General features: G+C 37.2%; 1 protein-coding gene across 3 annotated transcripts in view; it reads right to left on the reverse strand.

Moving 5' to 3' along the window:
• Nucleotides 1-19,843, reverse strand: part of RIMS1 (regulating synaptic membrane exocytosis 1) — a gene marked incomplete at both ends in the record, with an annotated part of 314,191 nt that overhangs the window by 189,008 nt on the left and 105,340 nt on the right. For all 3 annotated transcript variants that reach the window (XM_082277097.1, XM_082277101.1, XM_082277100.1), the window contains one exon: nt 5,406-5,619. In XM_082277097.1, the coding sequence (XP_082133223.1) occupies nt 5,406-5,619 (214 nt within the window). The remainder of the gene's footprint in view (nt 1-5,405; nt 5,620-19,843) is intronic.

Genomic DNA, 19,843 nt, shown 5'->3' on the forward strand with positions numbered 1-19,843 from the left:
ATTTTTGTACCCTAAAATGTATCTCCTTTTCTAGAAGGAGAAAGAAACATGTATCAGGTGATCACAAAGGCAATACATATTTTTGCATTACCTAACTAAATACTGTGAAAAAGTTTTACATGAATGATGAAAGAAAAGAAGTTGTATTTTCAGTCATTTTTCTGCTTTACAAGGCTGTGGTACCACGGAATGAAAGAACAGAGAAAGTAGTAACAGCCAGGACATCAGGAGGACTGAGGCTGGGCTCTCCCCGTCCCTTACCAAACCATGGAGAACAACCAGTTGGACATTTTGCTGACTTCTCCACTGCCCTAAAAACCAAAATATTTCACATCACATGGGAGAGTGAATGGAATAGAGAGAAGTAACTTAAACCCACTACCATTTTGGCATTAAAATCTTGGTGTACAGAGCATAACTAAAAGGATATGAAGTGAAAGTGTAGGCACTCTATAAGGAACTAAAACCACCTAGAACATTCTGCCAAATAAAAGCAAGTGGTCACTCTTGTCAGCTTTTTCTTAAAAAAAAAGAAACCTACCTGACTTTCTTCTGAAATGTTATCTCACATAAAACTGAATTAAACTCATTAAATGTTGTCTGCCTGCAACTGTATGAAAGGAGAGCAAACTCAGGTGGAAAGTGCAAAGAGCTAACCAATACTCAAAGAATATGAAAGAACCTAAACATATTTGGGTATGCATTTTGACATATTAGAACAAGAATCATTGAAATTTATGAAACTCATTAGCTACTAGAATATATCAGTTATTGCTAACTAATTTTTAAGTGTACTGGCATCATCTCTTGATCAGCCTAGGATGCCTAACGAAGAAACTCTCACTACAAGGTGTTTTGGGATGTCCTTTATGATTTTAAATGAGGAGAGAACATATTAATTTCTCCCATATATATTTGAAAAAATCCTTAAAAAATATTTGGCACTTACTTGAAAAGGTCAAGAACAGCTTCAAAGCATTAAATTTTTAAAATATTTAGCTAGAAGCGAGAGCTGCAAGGACCTCTTAGGGATCTAACACATTGCCTACAGCCACAAGCATCCACATCACATAAATCCTTTCCTAACCTCATTAAATTTGGCCTTTAAAGTTTTATTGGGGTATTTTTCTTTCCAATAAGCCACACTAAATAAATTCTCAAGGCTTTACTCTAATGACTGTAAACATCTTTTTTCAAGCCAGGAGAGTTAAGGGCCAAGTTATACCCATTTGGTCTCATGTATTCACTGTCCTCTACTCTTACTGTTTAAATTTTCTGCACTTCTACATATCAATTCCATACTTCAGGTATCAACTATAATTGCTTTAGCTTTTGTCCCTTTAATCTTTCTAGCCTTCTCTCACATGAGCAGCTCTCTATTTCCTGGATCATGCTCTGATTTGACTTTCTTTGTGCCTGTCACAGTTTGTGTTTGTCAAAGATGGGTAGCTCATGGGAAACAATATCCCAGATGAGGTATCATTCATTTTCCAACTCTACAGGAAACACCTCGAACCTAGGATAACACTTGACTTTTCCTGAGTTGACACTTTGGTAATTCACACTTCATCATCCTTTCCAAATGATGCACCCTTCAACTGAAGAAACTTGGTGCATGTGTTTCGTATTAATATAACTTATTGTGGTAAAAATTCATGTGGAGATTAAGGGATAAATATGTTTTAAAAGTTACTGATATGAAACTTGCCATATGTAATTAGTCAGGAATATTGAGCCACTGAAAATAATTAAGAAATAATATTTTTCTCATGTTGCTCTATATTAATCATACCAATTGTTCTGTTATAAAACATGCTATTTCTAGGCATGTATTATTAATTCTATATATTCCATTAACTTTCAGAGACAGGCACTGCTAAAGCAATGGTACTTTAAAGAAGTGTTCCCCATGTTTCCCACACATTCAATTATTGGATACTTTCCCTCCAACTACCATTAACTTTTTAGCTGTTAAAGAGATGTAGGGCAGCTTTATCACACGATATAGAATTTATTTTCATGCATTATTATCAGGGCATTTTCTTGGCATGTGGAAGCCTGGAGTTCAACACAGCAAAACTTAAACTAAGACAAGTGCAAATAATAAGGATGTATTTAATTGCACTTAGGACAATCCAGACGAGACAGATATGTCTTCAGAACACATCTTCAGAGATCTTTAGTGCCATGGAATCTGTTTTCTGGATCCCAAGTGACATTATTTAAAGATGAACACCTAAGCTGTCCCCTATTGAAGACACAATCTCTCCTGCATGCAGACACTAACACAATTTCTGTTATATAGCCAAGTTTTTGTTTCAAATTGAAGGGTGAAGGATGCCTTGAGCGTATAAGGTCAAGTGAGGTTCACCTGAATTGCTCTCCAAAACCTAGGTGGCTAAATTGTACCTAAATGGCGTTTAGGGTACTTGAGCACTTTGCTGTTTCTGACCCTAAAGAAGATGCTGTTGCAAGGTCACTAATGTTTCAATACACCCCAGTGGATGGATGCATCAATGATGCACTGCTTTAGCAAGAAATCAGTGTCGAGCTGAAACCTCTTTCACTCTGTCCTAAGCCATTTAGATAGAATGGAAAAGATCTAGAACTACTGGATTATTTTAACACTTCGTTCAGAGTACCACACAGAAAACACGGGAATGAGCTGTAGAAAGTTCTATTTCATAGCCATTAGAAGAACAACCATGCCCTCAGAAACTACTGACATAGAAAAATCCTACTGCAATAATCAGATGCGATAGAAATAATTTTCCCTGGGTGTTGAACAGTACTAAATTTCAGGTTACAGGTATGCTAGTATTTGAATGGGGCCTAACACCACCTCATATCACAAGCATAACTCCACAAAGAACGCATCAAAAACTACACTGGGTTGTAATTAATTTACACTCGTTTCAGCTGAGGTGCCAGAAAAGCTAGCTAATTTCCACACTCAATTCTCCAATTAAAAATCTGGACTACCATCTTTCACAGAGCTGCCCAAGAAGAGGTGGTAACTGGACATGCACTGCTCTGTTCCAATACTGCCACCCCTTTTGCCATGCACAGGGTGCAGAGATGAACAGGGAACTACCTTCACCTATTTGAGATAAGGCACAGGCACTAGTGGTGAATATGCCTGTATTGATCCTAAAAGTCCTGCAGATTTTTCAAATTATGACTATGCATTCAAAAAGGATTCACTCCACCTTGCTCATTATACTTATGTCCAGTTTGTTTGCCTACATACATTATTCAAAACGTAAATCAAAAAGCTGATTTTACAGGAATTCCCTGAATTTCTGCTGCAGCCAGAATGAAACACAGCAAACCATGTAAAACAATGTGAAATTACAATTAAAATACTAAATTAGATTTCCTGAAACTGATGGAAGGACCTTGCATGCAAAAAGTCAAAACTGTTAACTAAAGACATATTTATGAAATAAAATTTTATTACACTTTATTGCCTCCTCTACTTCTTTATTGCCTCCTCTACTTCTTAGTTCTTAATTTATTTTATTGTCATAATTTTGACAACAGTCTTGGGTTTCCTTGTTGAGCTGTCTTTAGGCCTATGTTCAGCTAAGGAATGTGTAGGGCCTGGGTGTTAGGATTCATTATTTTCCCCCCATCCCCTGTGGATGATTTTGAAATTTCAGTTCAGTTTTTCACATTAATATGTATCCCAGTTAACTAACAACATTATAATAATAAATTATAAAAAGCATGGATTCTAACCACTTTGTCCTCCTTTGGGAAAGCATCCAAGGAAGCAGAATAAAAAGAGAAAAGAAAAAAAGAAGAGATAAAGAATAAAATAGGCAAGTATTAATAGACAGATTTCAAAGAAATGCAATTCTAATAACTCTCTACAAAGAGACAAAAACATAAAATAAAGAAAAAAAAGAGCTTTAAATAAAAAGATGACATTACTGCATATGTTGAAAACATGTTTTCCCACCCTGACGCACAGAAGCATAAACAATATAAGAAACAAAATGCAAGTAACAAATGAATTCACACTTTTCCATTTCTGTGACTTGAAATAGCGGGTGAAAAATGCTTAAAATATATATGCAAATTTTTTTCCTAAGTAAAGATAAGCTGTATCACATGCACTCATTAATAGAATAATGTAATATATCAAAGTAAATTGTATTTTCAGAGACTTGCTCCAATGACACCACCTACAGGTGATATAATGCAATGCATCTATTTTTACTAATGTATTAATACATGCAAATTTTCCCAATCACGTATATAGTTTTCTTCAGAACGTGAATTTAATTTAATGGACACACAGGTACATTGAAGCTATGGAAAACTTCTAAAATAAGCATGAAATGCATCTTTTTGGGGGGTTATTTTTGGTTTACACAAAATTTCAGAAGGCCTATTCAGTTGATGCCCATCTTAAGGAAAGTGAAAAGGCCACAGACTAGGTCCCTTGTGAACAGGATTATCTGCTATAAAATCTATGTTAACTTTTAAGTGAATTTGTGTTGATACCAAGCGCACTGATAAATGCACTCTACAAAAGCCTGGCATCTTAAAGCCATAGGAGAAAGTTACCTCATCTCATGATAGATAACAAAACTATTAATGTAATAAAAAGAGATGTGTGAAATGTTTTATAACACACCATAGTCCTTGATGACAAGCCAAAAATAATCACTGGATAACAGTATTCCAAATTTAGATCCTACCACTTGTGCACAAGTGAGTAGCCAGAGGCTTGGAAGGGACTGACTGACCAGAGGGTACTCTTGGATATCATTTGGTTTTGTGGAAAGCTGCTGCAGCTAACTCATGCAGATCAGAGGGAGAACAATTCAGCTCACCTGCCTGAAAGGAGGATACTTAATCCAGATTATTCTGTAGTTCTGTTCTTTAAATAAGTTTAAAATAAATTGGCATAACACTTCCACTGTGCTAAGAAAAGTGGATGGGTTTTTTTCCCAACCAAAAAAATCAACTGATTCCATGTAAAAGTAATCTATAAATGTTTATGAAAAGCTCCATGAAAATAAAAAAATGTAATATTAAATAAGGCTTCAATAAAAATTTATTAACGTGGAGCTGTACCTGAGCAAAATGGTTTCTTCTTTCATTCTATGAAAAACAAGTATTTTCTTCAAGCTGTCACTCCGTAGAACTAGACACTATTATTCTTTTGCTTTAATTAGCTCTGTGATTCCAAAGTACCTTGGCAATCACTAAATACATTGTTTTACTTGTATGATTTTACATTGATTTACTTGTATGATACACACCTCATAACAAAGCAATGAACAAAACACTTAAGTAAAATGAAGCATGAAATGCCAAACTCAAGGTGAACAATCTGTAGCATGACAATGTCAAGGAGGCTTTTTCTTAGGAGTACCCGTCAGAAGACTTACATTGTTTGATCGCAGAGAGACACGACCTCCACATCGAGCACAGAACTTGGTCCGGCAATAAGAGCATAAATGGCCACAACCATCTGCAAACTTTGTTTTATGACAGATTCCACATGTTGGAGCATCATCCTTGTGCTCTCCCTGGTAACGGCGGGCTTCTTCCCCTATCTTTCTTACTTGCTCTTTATAGCTTTCAAATTGTTGATGCAACCTCCTGCATAGATGAGAAAAAAGTTTATATAGCACCAATAGGAGGAAAGTCTACTACTCTGTATTTCTTTCAGCTTGCAACTCTACCTAATATTCTGGGCCTGTTCACAATACTGTATGTACCTCATACCAAATACACACTGCACACAGAAGACTGTATAGGGCATTCTAAAGGAAAAAAATAATAGACATCTTTATTCTTGAAGGTTTACTTCAAAGGTTACAAGTAAATCATTTCACTTGACCAGAAATTGATCCAAATGCATATATTAAACAAAATTGTCTATCATGTACTGAATAAAAAAAATAATTGTGTGATCAAATTTGCATTTCTTTTTAACCAACAATTTATACATCAGGTGTAATCAAAATATGTAAATCAATCCTCACCTTCAGTGCTTTGAAAAGCTAGATTACTAACACATACAACAAATATTTCAAAATGTGGTCTACAATCACACTGACCTTACAAGAATATGAGAACATCTCTTTATTTCAAACCTCTATATTTACAGTCTGTTGTGTTTTCTCTTGTTAAGTATGAACTTAAGTTAAACAACTTAAGGTTTGCTATCCCTCATTACAGATATTTCTTCCAGTTTAGCTGTAGGAGTAGATATAAGCATTAGCAAGTACAGAGGTTCCTATGATGAAGACTGGTGTTCAAAGAAGCAGCACTTCTCTTCCAGCTGCCCCAAATAACAAACACACTGACCTTATGCCCACCAATTGGCTAAGCAAGCTGCTACACAACAGATCCACCTCCTAATCATAGCTCAGGGAAGAGAACACAGCCCTCTGGCTTTCACTCCCCCTTCTATAACTCAGGAGGAATAATAATGATAATGATAATAAATAATAATAATAGTAATAATAATAAATGCTTAGTGATAAAATCTTTTTTATCATTATTATATTTTCCCTGAGAAAAAAAATGTTCTCCTGTTTGTTTCTATGAAACTTTCTTGGCAAAGACAACATTTCAGAGGGAAACTATCCAAAGTTCTGGGCATTTCCAAAAGGGGCAATCCAGATACTCTCCTCATCCTGGCTGCATACTGAAACTGCTTCTTAGGCACCAATTTCAACGTTCACCAGATCCCTCTCAGTGGCCTAACCCATGAACCTGAACTTGAATCAACAGAAAACTAATTCTCAAAAAATGAAAAAAACAAAATATTTTCCCATCATTTTGCTTCTGGACACCTGGGAGGAATGTAGGACATGAGCTCCCAAAGCCAGAAATTAAAGAGACCAGTAAAGAGCTGGATCATCCTATTTAAAGCAGCACCAAGCTCAGCTGCCGTGAAGCTTCATTTACCCCACCCTGAAGCTTAACTTAAAAGGATTGTATTTTGTTGTTAACTATCTTATTAGTCATCAAATCATACAAGAAAGAAACATTTCTGTAGGTGCAGCAGGACAGCAACGCAATTCCTGACCTTTATTGTCATAAGTTTGGGCAAAGACCTCAGACAGCCTAAGGAGGAGAGTCCAGCAGGGCACAACTTGCACCATGCTATGTAGAACCCAGGCTTTCCCAGATGTTGCTTCAAATCTACATCTCCATGGATAACATTTAAAAAATCATAAGCAGCTACACAGATCATGAACAGAAACAGGGAATCTTGAGTTTATTAAATGGAAACAGTAGGTGTGTTCTCTGTAGAGGTCTTGGTGATATCCTTTATCTCTGCTCCCTGGTTTGAGCTACCTACTTCCTTAATTAGCACTGAGACTCACACCATTTAACCAGTGTCTTTTTAGTGACACAATTCCATGTTTCTGTGGGCTTTTGTGTGTGTGTGTGCGTGTGTGTGTGGTGAACTTGTCAGGACTTTTAAGGTGTAAGTAATCAGTGTTCTTTGTATGCTGTTTTGGTGAAGTGGGTATTTTTACTTTAACATGATATTCAAGCCTTAAAAATGACAATTCAACTTAACTCACAGGAATTGTGGTAAAATACACATAATTCAGTTGGACAGGAATATTATTGCTTGTAAATACATAAATCAACCAGCTCTCACACTAAAACCTTCACATGGGGGCATTCTAGTGAGAATGCAGCAACAGCAAAAGCTAAGCAGCCAAGTCATCTATTCTCCCTAACTACAAACATGATGCATTATATTTAATGCTTTATGCTAATTAAAAGCTTGGCAGGAGCAGCAAGGGGTTTTGTTTTGGGGGTTTTTTTTACTAACCTGCTTAAAAAACCTTTGCAGTATTGAGTAAGATGAGAAAAGTAGGTCAAAGAATTAGACAAAATACTGGAGAAACTTAATACTTTTGGCCATATAACTGGATTACACATATGAATTAACTTATCTTACACAGCTGCTCACTTATGATTCATAAAAACAACCGAAGACATTCAGAAATTTTTATAATAACCAGCTTAAAGAATGCAATTAAATAATGGAGAGGTCTGTAGGTAAATTTCTTTTACATCAAATATTCTATTAAAAAATGAAACCATGGAAACTAAATTCAGTTCTCCTCCACTAAAGTAAAACCAAAAGCCCTGGCTGTTCACTAACGTGGAAAGGGAAGATAACAGCAAGCACTGCCCCTCTTCCTGTTCTTTTCCAATTAGACTGTCTACATTAGAATTTTTTCTATCTCATATGAAGCTTATGAAGAGTATTAATACAATTATGGTTTGTCTTTCTGTGTGCACCAAGGGATAGATGAACATGCTACCAACTGGGCAAAACTTAAGTGAGATGAGACTGAAGTTCTTTATAAATAAGTATCACTTTTTATAGATTTGCCAATTTCTGCATCCATGTAAGACATATTTTACTATGAGGGGTTTGAAACCTTTATCTTGCATATCATACACGGTACTGCTGGGGAAACTCTGACATTTTATCTACAGCAAGAATGGAATTGGAGAAAATGACTCTACATTTCACAGAGCAGAAAGAATCTTACCCAGCTCACAGCAGGTCTGGTTCCATTAGCTCTTTTTTTAAACACCTTTCCTACCTTTTTGAGGAAAAAGCTGGATCTCTGTATCTCTGGCTATTCTATAATGGCGGCAGCAATCCCTCTCAATAGTTTTGCTGTACATCGAAGTCTATTAAGTATTAAACAAGAACTAAAATACAGATGGTTGGTTTTGATTTGCTCCTTAACTTCCAGGATATTGAGCACATTCTCATCAGATGCAAGGAAAATTTAAATCTGTTAAATATTCCTTAATGTAGACAAGGTTAGGCTAAAGATTTAATAACAGCATATGATATGATAATGGCTTGGCAGACCCTTGAGGCAGATACCAATTCAATCCCCTCTGACAGAAAGAGCAACTAGACTACTATGTAAGAGGAATATATGCATATATCTACATGATTTTTCATTATGCACCCAAACATTTATCTGGTTCTGCTACTGAGGTGAATGGCACTTGAAGGACTACCTTACCCTGAGACATTATGGCAGTACTTCACTTCCTGTGCAGACCTCCCACCACTCTTAAGGAATGAGCTGCATCCACACGAGCTGACGTGGCTGGGGACGGTGCTGCTATTTCACATTCACACCCGTGGCACAGATGCATGATCAAAAAAGATCCCACTATCAGAGAATCTTTAGGCACATCACATCTCCTATGACTAAACCACCCTCTTCTGTTGCTAAAATACTGGAAGAGACTGAGCTGCTTGGAGAGGCACATCAGCCTCAGGACTTTACTGCACGTGCAAGAGGTCAGCATCACCACCCATAGTGCACAAAAACCAAGACACAGTTTGCATGTCTGCAGTGAAAGACTTAACCCATTCACTTCTACAATATACTTATAACTCAACATATGTTTAGGTTGCTAGTGTTTTTTTTCTCCAAGAAAACATGATGGCTTCCTCCTCCCTTTCTTTTTCAAAGGCATTTCACAAAAACCCTGCTTCAGCTGTGTTATACATGTACCATATTTTCATCTGAATATTCAGTATTTTACTTTGACAGTGTAAACTAGTAAAAAAATTACTGATAGGCAATTCTTCAAACCTTTACTCACATCTTCATATACTTAGCAAAAACTGTAAGCCTTGGAGAACACTTGTGATAAATACTTTTCATAACTTAAATCTTTCAGACAGCTCACTGATATCATTAGGAGGACAAAAAATTAACATCGAGGCCATTTATAACATTGACTGATCAAGAAGTGTTACATCAAGCCACAGAGAAATTATCATTTATGTTGCTGGGTTCTTTGGAGCTGGACCAAGATGTATACTTATATCCTTATTATTGAATTTCTTATTATTTTAATTATTGGAATTATGATCCAAGGCTGCAATTTTTTAACAGACTATATTATTGCTTCTTTTGCTGTTTTAAATTAATATGTTTTAAATTCTATTTTGCTGTTTTAAATACCTATCTAAAATATTTGCACATATATGATGAAGAGTAGAAAGCTTCAAAATAGTGCATCTGCATATTTATGGTCTGTCTGCACAGATTTTATAAAAATTTGATAAAGATTTGTGTCTCTTTCGTGCACGGCTACATTTTAAATGACTTTAAATGTAGTACCAAATCACGTTTTGTACTTCCTTAGAAATCCAGTAGATGGCAATGCAGATCGCATTTTCACTCTCCAACTCAAATGGTTCAGTCTTGAAATTAAACACCTGATGTAATGTTATAAAAATATTATGCCCTGTCATGAGTTCATGTTAGTAGAAAAAGTGCCGCCTTCCAAGTGACATAGCCTTAAGTAACCATCCACCAGCAGCTACTGCATGTACGAAAAAAGTAAAATGCAGTATTTTGTCCTGTTCACCCACGCCACACAAACACGTCATCACACAGAGCTCAGACAAGCTTTTCCCTAAGATAAGCAGGCGTTTTACCAAGATCTGTTTTTAGCATTCTTATTTTATGATAAATAAATAATTAAAAATGCAAACGGCAATATTTCATATGCCCACGAAGGCAACAGCTAGAGCTAAAAACCTGTTGGCAATCCTTAAGCAGCTACGTTGGAGCTGTGACCTGAAAAACGTTGTTCAGCTGCTCCGTAAAGCTGGAAGTACCTCAGCACCACCGGATGCCTTGCTGGTCTGCCAGCACTGCAGGCACCCATCTCAGGGAGGTGCTTCCAGAGGGAGCAGCGCGGCACCTGGCTTTGGCCTCAGCCCCACCAGCACCGCAGCTGGGACAAGCTGTCAACTTGTCCTGGGTTTTGGGCACACACACTTCAAACAACGAAGTAGAGGCAGGCAATTTTAGCAAGTTGCTGGGGATAGTTTTATCTGAGTAAAGGGAAATGAGGAGTTTTTGGGGAATCTAGCATGTGTTGACTAGAAGAACAGCTGAAGTTGAGTGGAGAAGTCTAGATATATTTTCTGGTTACTTCATTAATCATCACATGACATATAAATCCATTATTAAGATCCATACCCTCTGTACAGGCAGAACAAATTAAGGTTGAACAGTAAGCAACATATCTAACTCTTCAAGCTCCCAAGTTCTTGATGTAGCACTGTTACTGTGTTAGCCTATTTGAAGTCCAGGATATTTTTGAATGTTTGGGGGTGTGCTGCTTTTTTAGCATGGGCAATACTTGGTTTGGTTACTTTGTAAAGATGAAATAACTGCTGGATGTACTCATATTGCAAAATATTGGACTTCTGAGCGAATTTGAATGTTAATATTTCTACATTAATGCTATTACTGCATTTTTTTATTCAGCGTGAACCGCTATTTTAAGAACCAAAGATAAGAAAGACATGGTTTCCATAAGCTGCGAAAAAGGTAGCAATATGATTAATCAACTAATCTTTGGAGGTAAAAAAAGGCCATGTTTCTATAAAAGAAATACAAGCATTAATCAAAGCACTTCAAATGCCAGAGTTAGCGGCTTCCATATCCATATTTTCTCCTGCACAAACTGACTGCTTCTAGTCCCTTTGCTATTTCCTACTGTCCAACTTGTCATTTTTCTGCAACTTTACTCACCACCCACTTGACCTTTCCCTAATCTCACTTCCTGTAGGTCTTGTCTCTTGTTCCTACACATTTTTTAATAAATATATCAAAATAATTATTATAGACAACATATATTATAGCATGTTCTATATCCTATAATAAAAGCAGTAAATATTCCTCAAAATGTCAGATTTTACCTGGCCTGAAGCTTTCTTCATTCTCCCCTGTTCACTCAACACACAGCTATGGATCTACTCCATTTTCTCTCAACTTGGTGTTCACCTGCCACCCATAACATTTTTCACCTCACCAGCAATCACAGGAATCCCGCAGGGCATCAGCCCTTTCTTCTCCACATGCCAAGATCTCTTCTTCCTCCCTGTTTTATTGCTGCAAACACAAACCTCACCATGCTTGTAACTCACAAGTCTGTCTCTCTACCTCACATTTGTCTCCTTCTCTCCAAACTGAAGTGTTTGGCATAGATACCGACTCCTGTCAAGGGTGACCCGTACACCAAACTTCATAAACTGAAATTTCCTTGTACCTCAAGAACAACTTATCACCCTCTCCATTCTGTTTTCCACTCAGGACCAATAACCACTGTGCTACACACTGGACTCAGACCTACTTAGACCTTCACCTAAACTGCTTGTTGTGGGGACTAATTTTGCAAATTAAAACCAAACCAAACCAAAACCAAACAAACAAAAAAGGACACACCCAAAAACTGCCCACAACCCAAAACAACCAACAAACAAAAGAAACCCACTAAAGTTTAGCTAATTTCATATCTGTTTAGCTTAAACATTCAACTATCACCAGCTCATCCCTCAATCCCTTTTTCTGCCATTGCAAGCCTGTCAGTCTGATAGTCTAAATCACAGTTCTGCAACAAATACAATGTAATTTATTTTACCTCTCCCTTTGTATTCTTCCAATGAATCTGCTTTTCTACTGCATAAAACATAAATGGCTTATCTTCACCTTCAAAGACTTTGACAGCCTATTTCCATCTTGCCTATGATTTCTCATTCAGTACTGAGATGCTTCTGCTCAAGCGAAACTTTCAAGCAAGAATCACAGAATGGTTTGGGTTGGAAGGGATGTTAAAGATCACTTAGTTCCAAGCCCCTGGCCATGGGCAGGGACACCTTTCACTAGAACAGGTTGCTAAAAGTCCCATCCAATCTGGTCTTTGAGGACTTCTCTTTGTTGCCTCTAACATGGGAGTATTAGCAACACCACCATCATCACAATATCCTCCTTAAAACTCTCCTTCTCCTTGATGCCTGCAAAGACCTGGACAAAAATTAGATATGTCAAAAGTATGTTAAAACTTTTACTTAACAGGCCAGGCAATACAGACTCTCCTGTCTGTTCTTATTATTCTATTATTTGCCTAATACTTACAGCGCAGGCTGCCCCTGTGGCAAAGACTGCCTTTTTTTCTACACATGTGAAAACCCCAACTCAGAAGGGTTACAGTCTATGATAAATACTTCCAGGCAATACGGTAACATCAATCTCCCAACATGATTCTGAAATTCATGAAGTTATTTTTTAAAATTTCTTTGAATCATGTTATGATTCCGGTAATTTACTTTTTGCTTTCCAGCCCTCAGGCAATATACTTACAGCTTTCCCCATGTCCAACGCACCTTTAATAGGTCTGTGACACCAGTCCAGGAGCAGTAAAACCATGAAACATTTTATTATGAGAACCATGACAAAATTCAGACTTGACCAAGACAAAGGTTTCACTTACAGACTTCACACAGGAACTTAGACTTGGCTAAGTACCACTGGAAAGTTGTTCCATGTAGCAGATACTTTTGCCTTCTATACGACTTACCTTAATTCCAATTCCTTCCTATAATCTATTATCAAGCACATACTACCTGGCAGCATCCTCACAACCTTGTACAGGCTGATGCAAAAAATCCCACACCTTGCTCATCACATCAGAGCAGAGACACACCAGCAAAGTGGTGTGGGCTGCAGCTTTATTCCCAGGGCTCTTATCTGGTGCCTTTTCACCAGCAGGAACCGTCGTTTTAAAGTTAACATTTTACTTAGGGCAGGTTTTCTGCAAGCATATAAACGAGCTCATTAAATAACTTGTATAAAATAGAATTTTTCATCTTCCTGAGAGATTTCCTAATGTAGATTATTGGAAAACTTTATTTTCATATACTTCTATTTGTTGGGGTTTTTTTAAATAACTACAGCCCACAAGCAGACTTCTTCCTTACACAACTGAAGAACTGTGAGTCAAAAATGTGCAATATGTACAATAAGGAATTTACATTCCAGCTTCCCACAGTTCCTCCCAAATGACCGATATCCTTTCTGAGGTAAAAATGAGAAATCAGAGAACGAAGCAAACAACACATAATAGTACTAAAAAAGGCATAGCTGAGGAATTCAGAAAGGAACTGTGCGTGTCTTGTATTAAAAAGCATTTACATGTTGAGATATATTTAGTACTGAAGGAATCAGTGCCTTCTGCTCAAACTCAATTGACAAAGTGACAGTTTGACTGGAGCCAGTAGAAAGGTGGTGACAACGCCCCAAAATGTGTCAATGCCTCTTCCTTTGGTTTTAACCAGCATGGCCATTCTTACACACCTCTCACCTCTGCGGGCAACCTCAGCAGTATCAGTCATCCCACGTAACCATCACAGTTCTGCTGCATTCTCCTGTTTAATTTCTTCACCACTCAGCTCTCCTAACACAGACAGTGCAGCAGGAGAGCAGCTGGTTTGCTCTGAAGAGTTGTCACCAATTCCAAGTGAGAGAGTTCAAAAAGTTTCATGAGTTCATACACACAGAGCTGTTGGCAGCCTGAACTTTACCAAACACAAACACTTAAAAAGTTACAGAAATGTCGCTATGTTACAGTCCCAGGCTTACTGCAGCATTGAAACACACATTCAGGCCAAGCATTTTCTACCTAATAAACACAGGACCTATAAGTATATTCAGCTTTTTAAAGATTTCTGAAACTACTCATGCAACAAAACTGCATAGGCAAATGGCTATATTATTTTATTTGCCATTATTCATGCAATACCTGTTGCAGAAAAACCAGCCATAATGACTGAGGGACAGCAACACCCATGCAACCACACAGTCAACCAGTCCAGGAAACTCAGTGGGGTTAGATACAACCAAAAGAAAGAAAATCTGACCCCACACAGTTGCATTAATGCCTATGGATGAAAAAAAAAACAAAAACAAACAAAAAAAAAAAAAAAACCAAAAAAAAAACCAAAAAAAAAACCAAACCACAGTAGCAGAATCAGAAGCTGAGGAAGAGGGTTTGACTGCAGCAGAAGTGTGAGCTTGAGCATCTGTTGCAACAGTACTGTCAAACCTGGGCATTTTAAGATACAAAGTTCTAGCATAGTACAACATGCAAATACTGCTTGTATGTGACTTCATCAGGAATATGTGTCTCTTACAAAAAAGGCTTTTCTTACTCAAAATCGAAATAACATGATTTGCTACAAAGATCGTTTTAAGACTGAATTTGATTTTCTACAGAGATTGCTTTAAAACTGAATTTCAGTTCTCAAAAACTTGTCAGCTTAATAGTCTCCATAAGATCCACTGCAAAAAGAGGCCTGCGAAATTTTCTCCTGTCTACCCACGTTATCAAACCACAACGAGACCATCTTCCACCATCTCTTCAATTCACAACACTCTTAAAATTTAACCCCTACTAAACTGGGAAGTAAGATCAAGATTCCTCTCTTCCCAGCTATTTCAGAGACAAACATCTATTCACCAAATAAATTTTAAATTTTTTTAATAAATAAATAAGTTTTATGCAACACTTACTCAGATGAGTAAATCAGGGCTTACTCTGACACAAAGACTGATAAAAATATTAAAGGCAATTAATTAAGGTTAGTTTGCCTTTGTTCTTTCAGTGAAATGTTTTCATTCTCCGTGTTTTCTATATATATCATAACAGAAGAACTGTTTTAGTGCAGGTGTATGGCAGAAAACAAAGATCCCAGAGACACCCAGCCATGCCAGTACCATTTGCAACATTACAGGGCATATCCTTCTACATTACTGCATTTACAAGTAATTTTCATACATGGTTGCTTACTTAAAATAAGAAGCCCTTAAGTATGTTAGATACAAGCTTCTCTTATAAAAACTTCTAAAAAGACTGCTGGAAAGTTCCTTAAAAATGTTTTCCTCGTCAACTGATTAAGTGATGTCTTAATTTACCTCATTTAGTTAAATATTGCTGATCACCAGTATTACTGACCACTTAAATATTACTGAGTCTAATCCACCACCACACTCTCTTCCCCATGTTGTATAACAGACACACAGAGCTTGTCTCCTGAATGAGCTGACCTATGTCAGCTTGCGGTGGCATAACAATGCTTTAATGCCACAGAGTGATCCTTTAAGTGGGAGTCTCTGAGCTCCATAGGAAATTTCTGCAGTAAAATACTATTTTGTGAGGTGGCTCTGCCAGCAAATGTCCCTTAAAATACAGTAAGTATATGAGTAGAGAATAATTTGATTTATTTTCTCTTCAAAAACATCAGTTTCATTTTATTATGGAATACAAATATCATTTATTTAAGCTAAACTTCACCACAATCAAATTTTTGTGAACAGACAAAACCTAATCTGTTTTCAGACTGACGCGAAAGAGAATTAAATAGTGTTGTCTTCAATTTATTGAATTAATTTATTGAATCACATAATATGTTACTGCAGGCATGTTTTTTTTTCTAAGGATGATCATCATATTGCAACCAACCAGCCATAACATGGAGAATAATTGGAAGTCACATAAAACTAAGTACATAAAAATCAAGAAAGGAGCAGGGCAGGGGGAAGAGGATGAGGGGTGGGGAGGCAGGGTGTGTCTTAGGTTACAATGTAAGATGTGCCCACAAGCATGTATTCTATCACCATCTTCATGAGCTGTTAAAACCAGGTGGGGCAGTACTCCCTGCCTCCCCCCTCAAGACTATGTCCTGTTAATGGCCCATCAGTGCCTTATCTCATGAATCATCATTCCATTGTGAGATGCTCCACCCAGAGGGAGAAACCAAGCATCCCATCCTGGATATAAACTGTGATTTTTGAAGACCACAGGGAGCCTTTTCCCACTGGATTTTCCAGAGGACAAGAGCTAAATACCTATCACTGGACCTTCTGAGGAAGACCAGATCTTTCTACACAGGATCACTGCTTCAACAGAACCACATCTGTTCACATCAGGAGGACTGCAGCCACCACCTTATCGGACTGCTGCTGCTACCCAGACTAACAGGGTCAGGTCATCTCTGACTCTTGCCTGTTTAAATCAGTTTTGTTCTCTTTTTTTCCTGTCTTCATATATATATATATATTAGTAAAGAACTGTTATTCCTATTTCCCACATCTTTGCCTGAAAGCCCGCTGATTTCAAAATTATAATAACTCGGAGGAAAGGGGGGTTGCATCTGCCATTCCAAGGGAGACTCCTGCCTTCCTTAGCAGACACCTGTCTTTTAAACCAAGACAGGGTGCTACAATAGAAAAGCTCAATTTAAGGATTAGAGAATGAGGAAAAAAGGTTAATGAAAGTCTTAAGGGAAAGTTTTTAAAAGAGAGGCAGATTTGCACCTGCACAAAATCACACACACAGGTCCCAGTATTTAGCTCTCTTGTTCTGAATACAGAACTATTAACCACCAGACATATTAATGAAGCAACACATGAGAAAGAAAGTGAAAGAGAAGCCATTTATCCAACTGAACCAATTTAAAAACCAGTTCCTTAATGCAATCCTATCTAAATTGCAATTAGCAACCAGACTAAGAATAGACCCTGCTACACTCTGACAATATTGGTTTTGCTACCATCACACAGTGGGAAAAGATGTTTAAACACCCAATCATCTGCAACAAACAGTACAATGCACAAAAGGTAAAAAAAAAAAAAAAAAATTCTCATTGCTGGAATATATCCCTTCAGTCAGCTGGCACCTGGTAAAAAGTTTGGAAAGTTGAGAGGTAGGGGTCCTGGTTCAACATAACAGGAAATTACTTTGGAGCAATGCTTATCAAAACAGTATTCTGAAACAGCCTTTCTCATACATGCAATTGAAAAAAAAGGAGAGAAATCTGAGTATTTTTGGCACCCAATGTGTTAAACAGATGATAGGTATCAGATGGCAATACAGGGTGAGCAGCAAAAATATGACAAAGCACAGTGGTCTGTAAACAGAGCAAAGCTACTGAAATTCTAACTACCATATGGTGGTAACAAACAGGACACGTGCAAAACAGGAAAAGATCTCACAGTGAGGGGTGTGATAGGAGCCAGCAAGATGCAGAACTGAAAAAAAATTACAATAGGACTGCAAGCACAACAGTGATAACGTTTCAAATTAATTATATTCAGCTGAGGCTCAGTGTGTACAGTATGTCTTCTACCTAAAAATAATTTAACAGCCTTGCTGAGAGCATCTCTAATTTATCATCCTGTTCACCTTCCTTTATAATTTCCATATTACAAGGAACAAAAAAGGCTCACACATCTATTTTAAATATACCATCAAAGTGCTTGAACACAAGATAATGATTAAGCTTGTCTCCAGCATTATTTAATTCTCTCCATTCTTCTGGATGCCAAACCAAACACAAATGAAAAGCATATGGCATCTTAGTGAATTAGAAAATTAGAAAAGGGGAACATTAACTGGTTTCTTTTATGCTTTAAGCATAGAACATGGTAAAATTAAAAATGTCAAGGCTCTTCATATTTATGATTTATTTTAATTTCTTCTTTTAATGTACTCTCTATTGAAGTTAGATGTTCTCAAGAATACTATTTGTGAGAGAATACCAATAGCGTTTCTCTCTACATTTTTATTGCCTACTTTTTCTCTGGAATATCACGGCTCATAACTGTTTTAAGAAAATTGTCTTGAGTTTGAAATTATTCTCAGTAGAAAACTGGAGCCTCTTTTGTGATGAGCATCCCTGCTTCTTGATGCTCACTGAGATTGTACAAGCTAAGAAATAAACCAGTGTTATCAAAAAATTTTTCTGCCAAACTGTCTCACCTGATGAAGTTGTTGAGTAGAAAGTATAAATCCAAAATTAGTGTAAACTATTTTTTCTTTGATCTAAATTTCCACAGCAAGGCCTACAGAAAAACATGACATCCAATTTCAGGTTTTCTTCTCATTTCCTTCCTGTATCTATCAGCATTTTGATTGATTGATTGAGCCTACTATTTATGCCCAAACTCTTATGAAAAGACATTCCCATAAAAAAATTTAGTCCACACAGTTCAGTACTGCCAACATTTCAAAATATGGATTTTATTCCTATAATAATGCATATTGGAAAAATGCCATTTGGACAACATAGCAGAAGGACATCAAGAGGGATGCTTCAGTAACCACGTGCTCATTCATTACGTCCAGCAGACCCACTGCAGTTCTCTCCTGAGGAGTCATACTCATCTTAGGCATGATTTTAAGAGAAGAAAAGCTTCTGCCAACTTATTTACCATTTAAGTCCTAGCAAAAAACCCCTAACGCTCATTTTAAACCAATAATGTCTTAAATAACAGGAGTGAGTGTCCCTTGGGAAACACTGCACAAAGTCTACTAACCTGTTTTATGATTCTGCCTGCTACTCTGAAGTACCCATAAATTTGGCAGAGAGACATTTCTCCAAACGCTTTCCTTGATTAGTATTTTTCTGCTGTTCTGTAGTGGTTCTCACAACAGCCTACTAAGCAGTGTGCAGTCACAGAGATTCAGGCTCCCTGATCATTTTGGACCACCACAGGAGACTGAGCCATCACATGCCATAAGCTCAGACCTTCAGAAAATTTGGTTCAGTCCCACAGAAGGCTCCAGGTACAAATCTGATACTCCAGTGGAACAGAGTCCCTAGACAAAGCACTGAAAATTTTCAAGTGACCAAGTCAGAATTAGTTCCAGAGTGCTTGGATCTAACCATAGCATCAGTCTCCTACTTACTCTCTAGTAGGAAAAGGTATTTCACTCCCCTTGGCTAACCCTTTGCAGAGCCTAAAGCTGCAAAGATTCAGTTCCTCTCATAACTCAGTATTTTCTTAACCTAAAAATGGATTTCCAGATGGGGCTAGACGTAAAGGAAGAATATCAATCTTTTACATCAGGCTTTCTTATTGCTTGAGCCAGCAGTCTCTAAGCAGAGTTCTTGTTGTTTTGATGACACTGACTTGCCCTTCTGCCAAATTCACAGATTGTTCACAACAAC

The sequence above is a fragment of the Coloeus monedula genome (genome assembly GCF_965178545.1).
Source record: "Coloeus monedula genome assembly, chromosome: 2".
NCBI classification, from domain to species: Eukaryota; Metazoa; Chordata; class Aves; order Passeriformes; family Corvidae; genus Coloeus; species Coloeus monedula.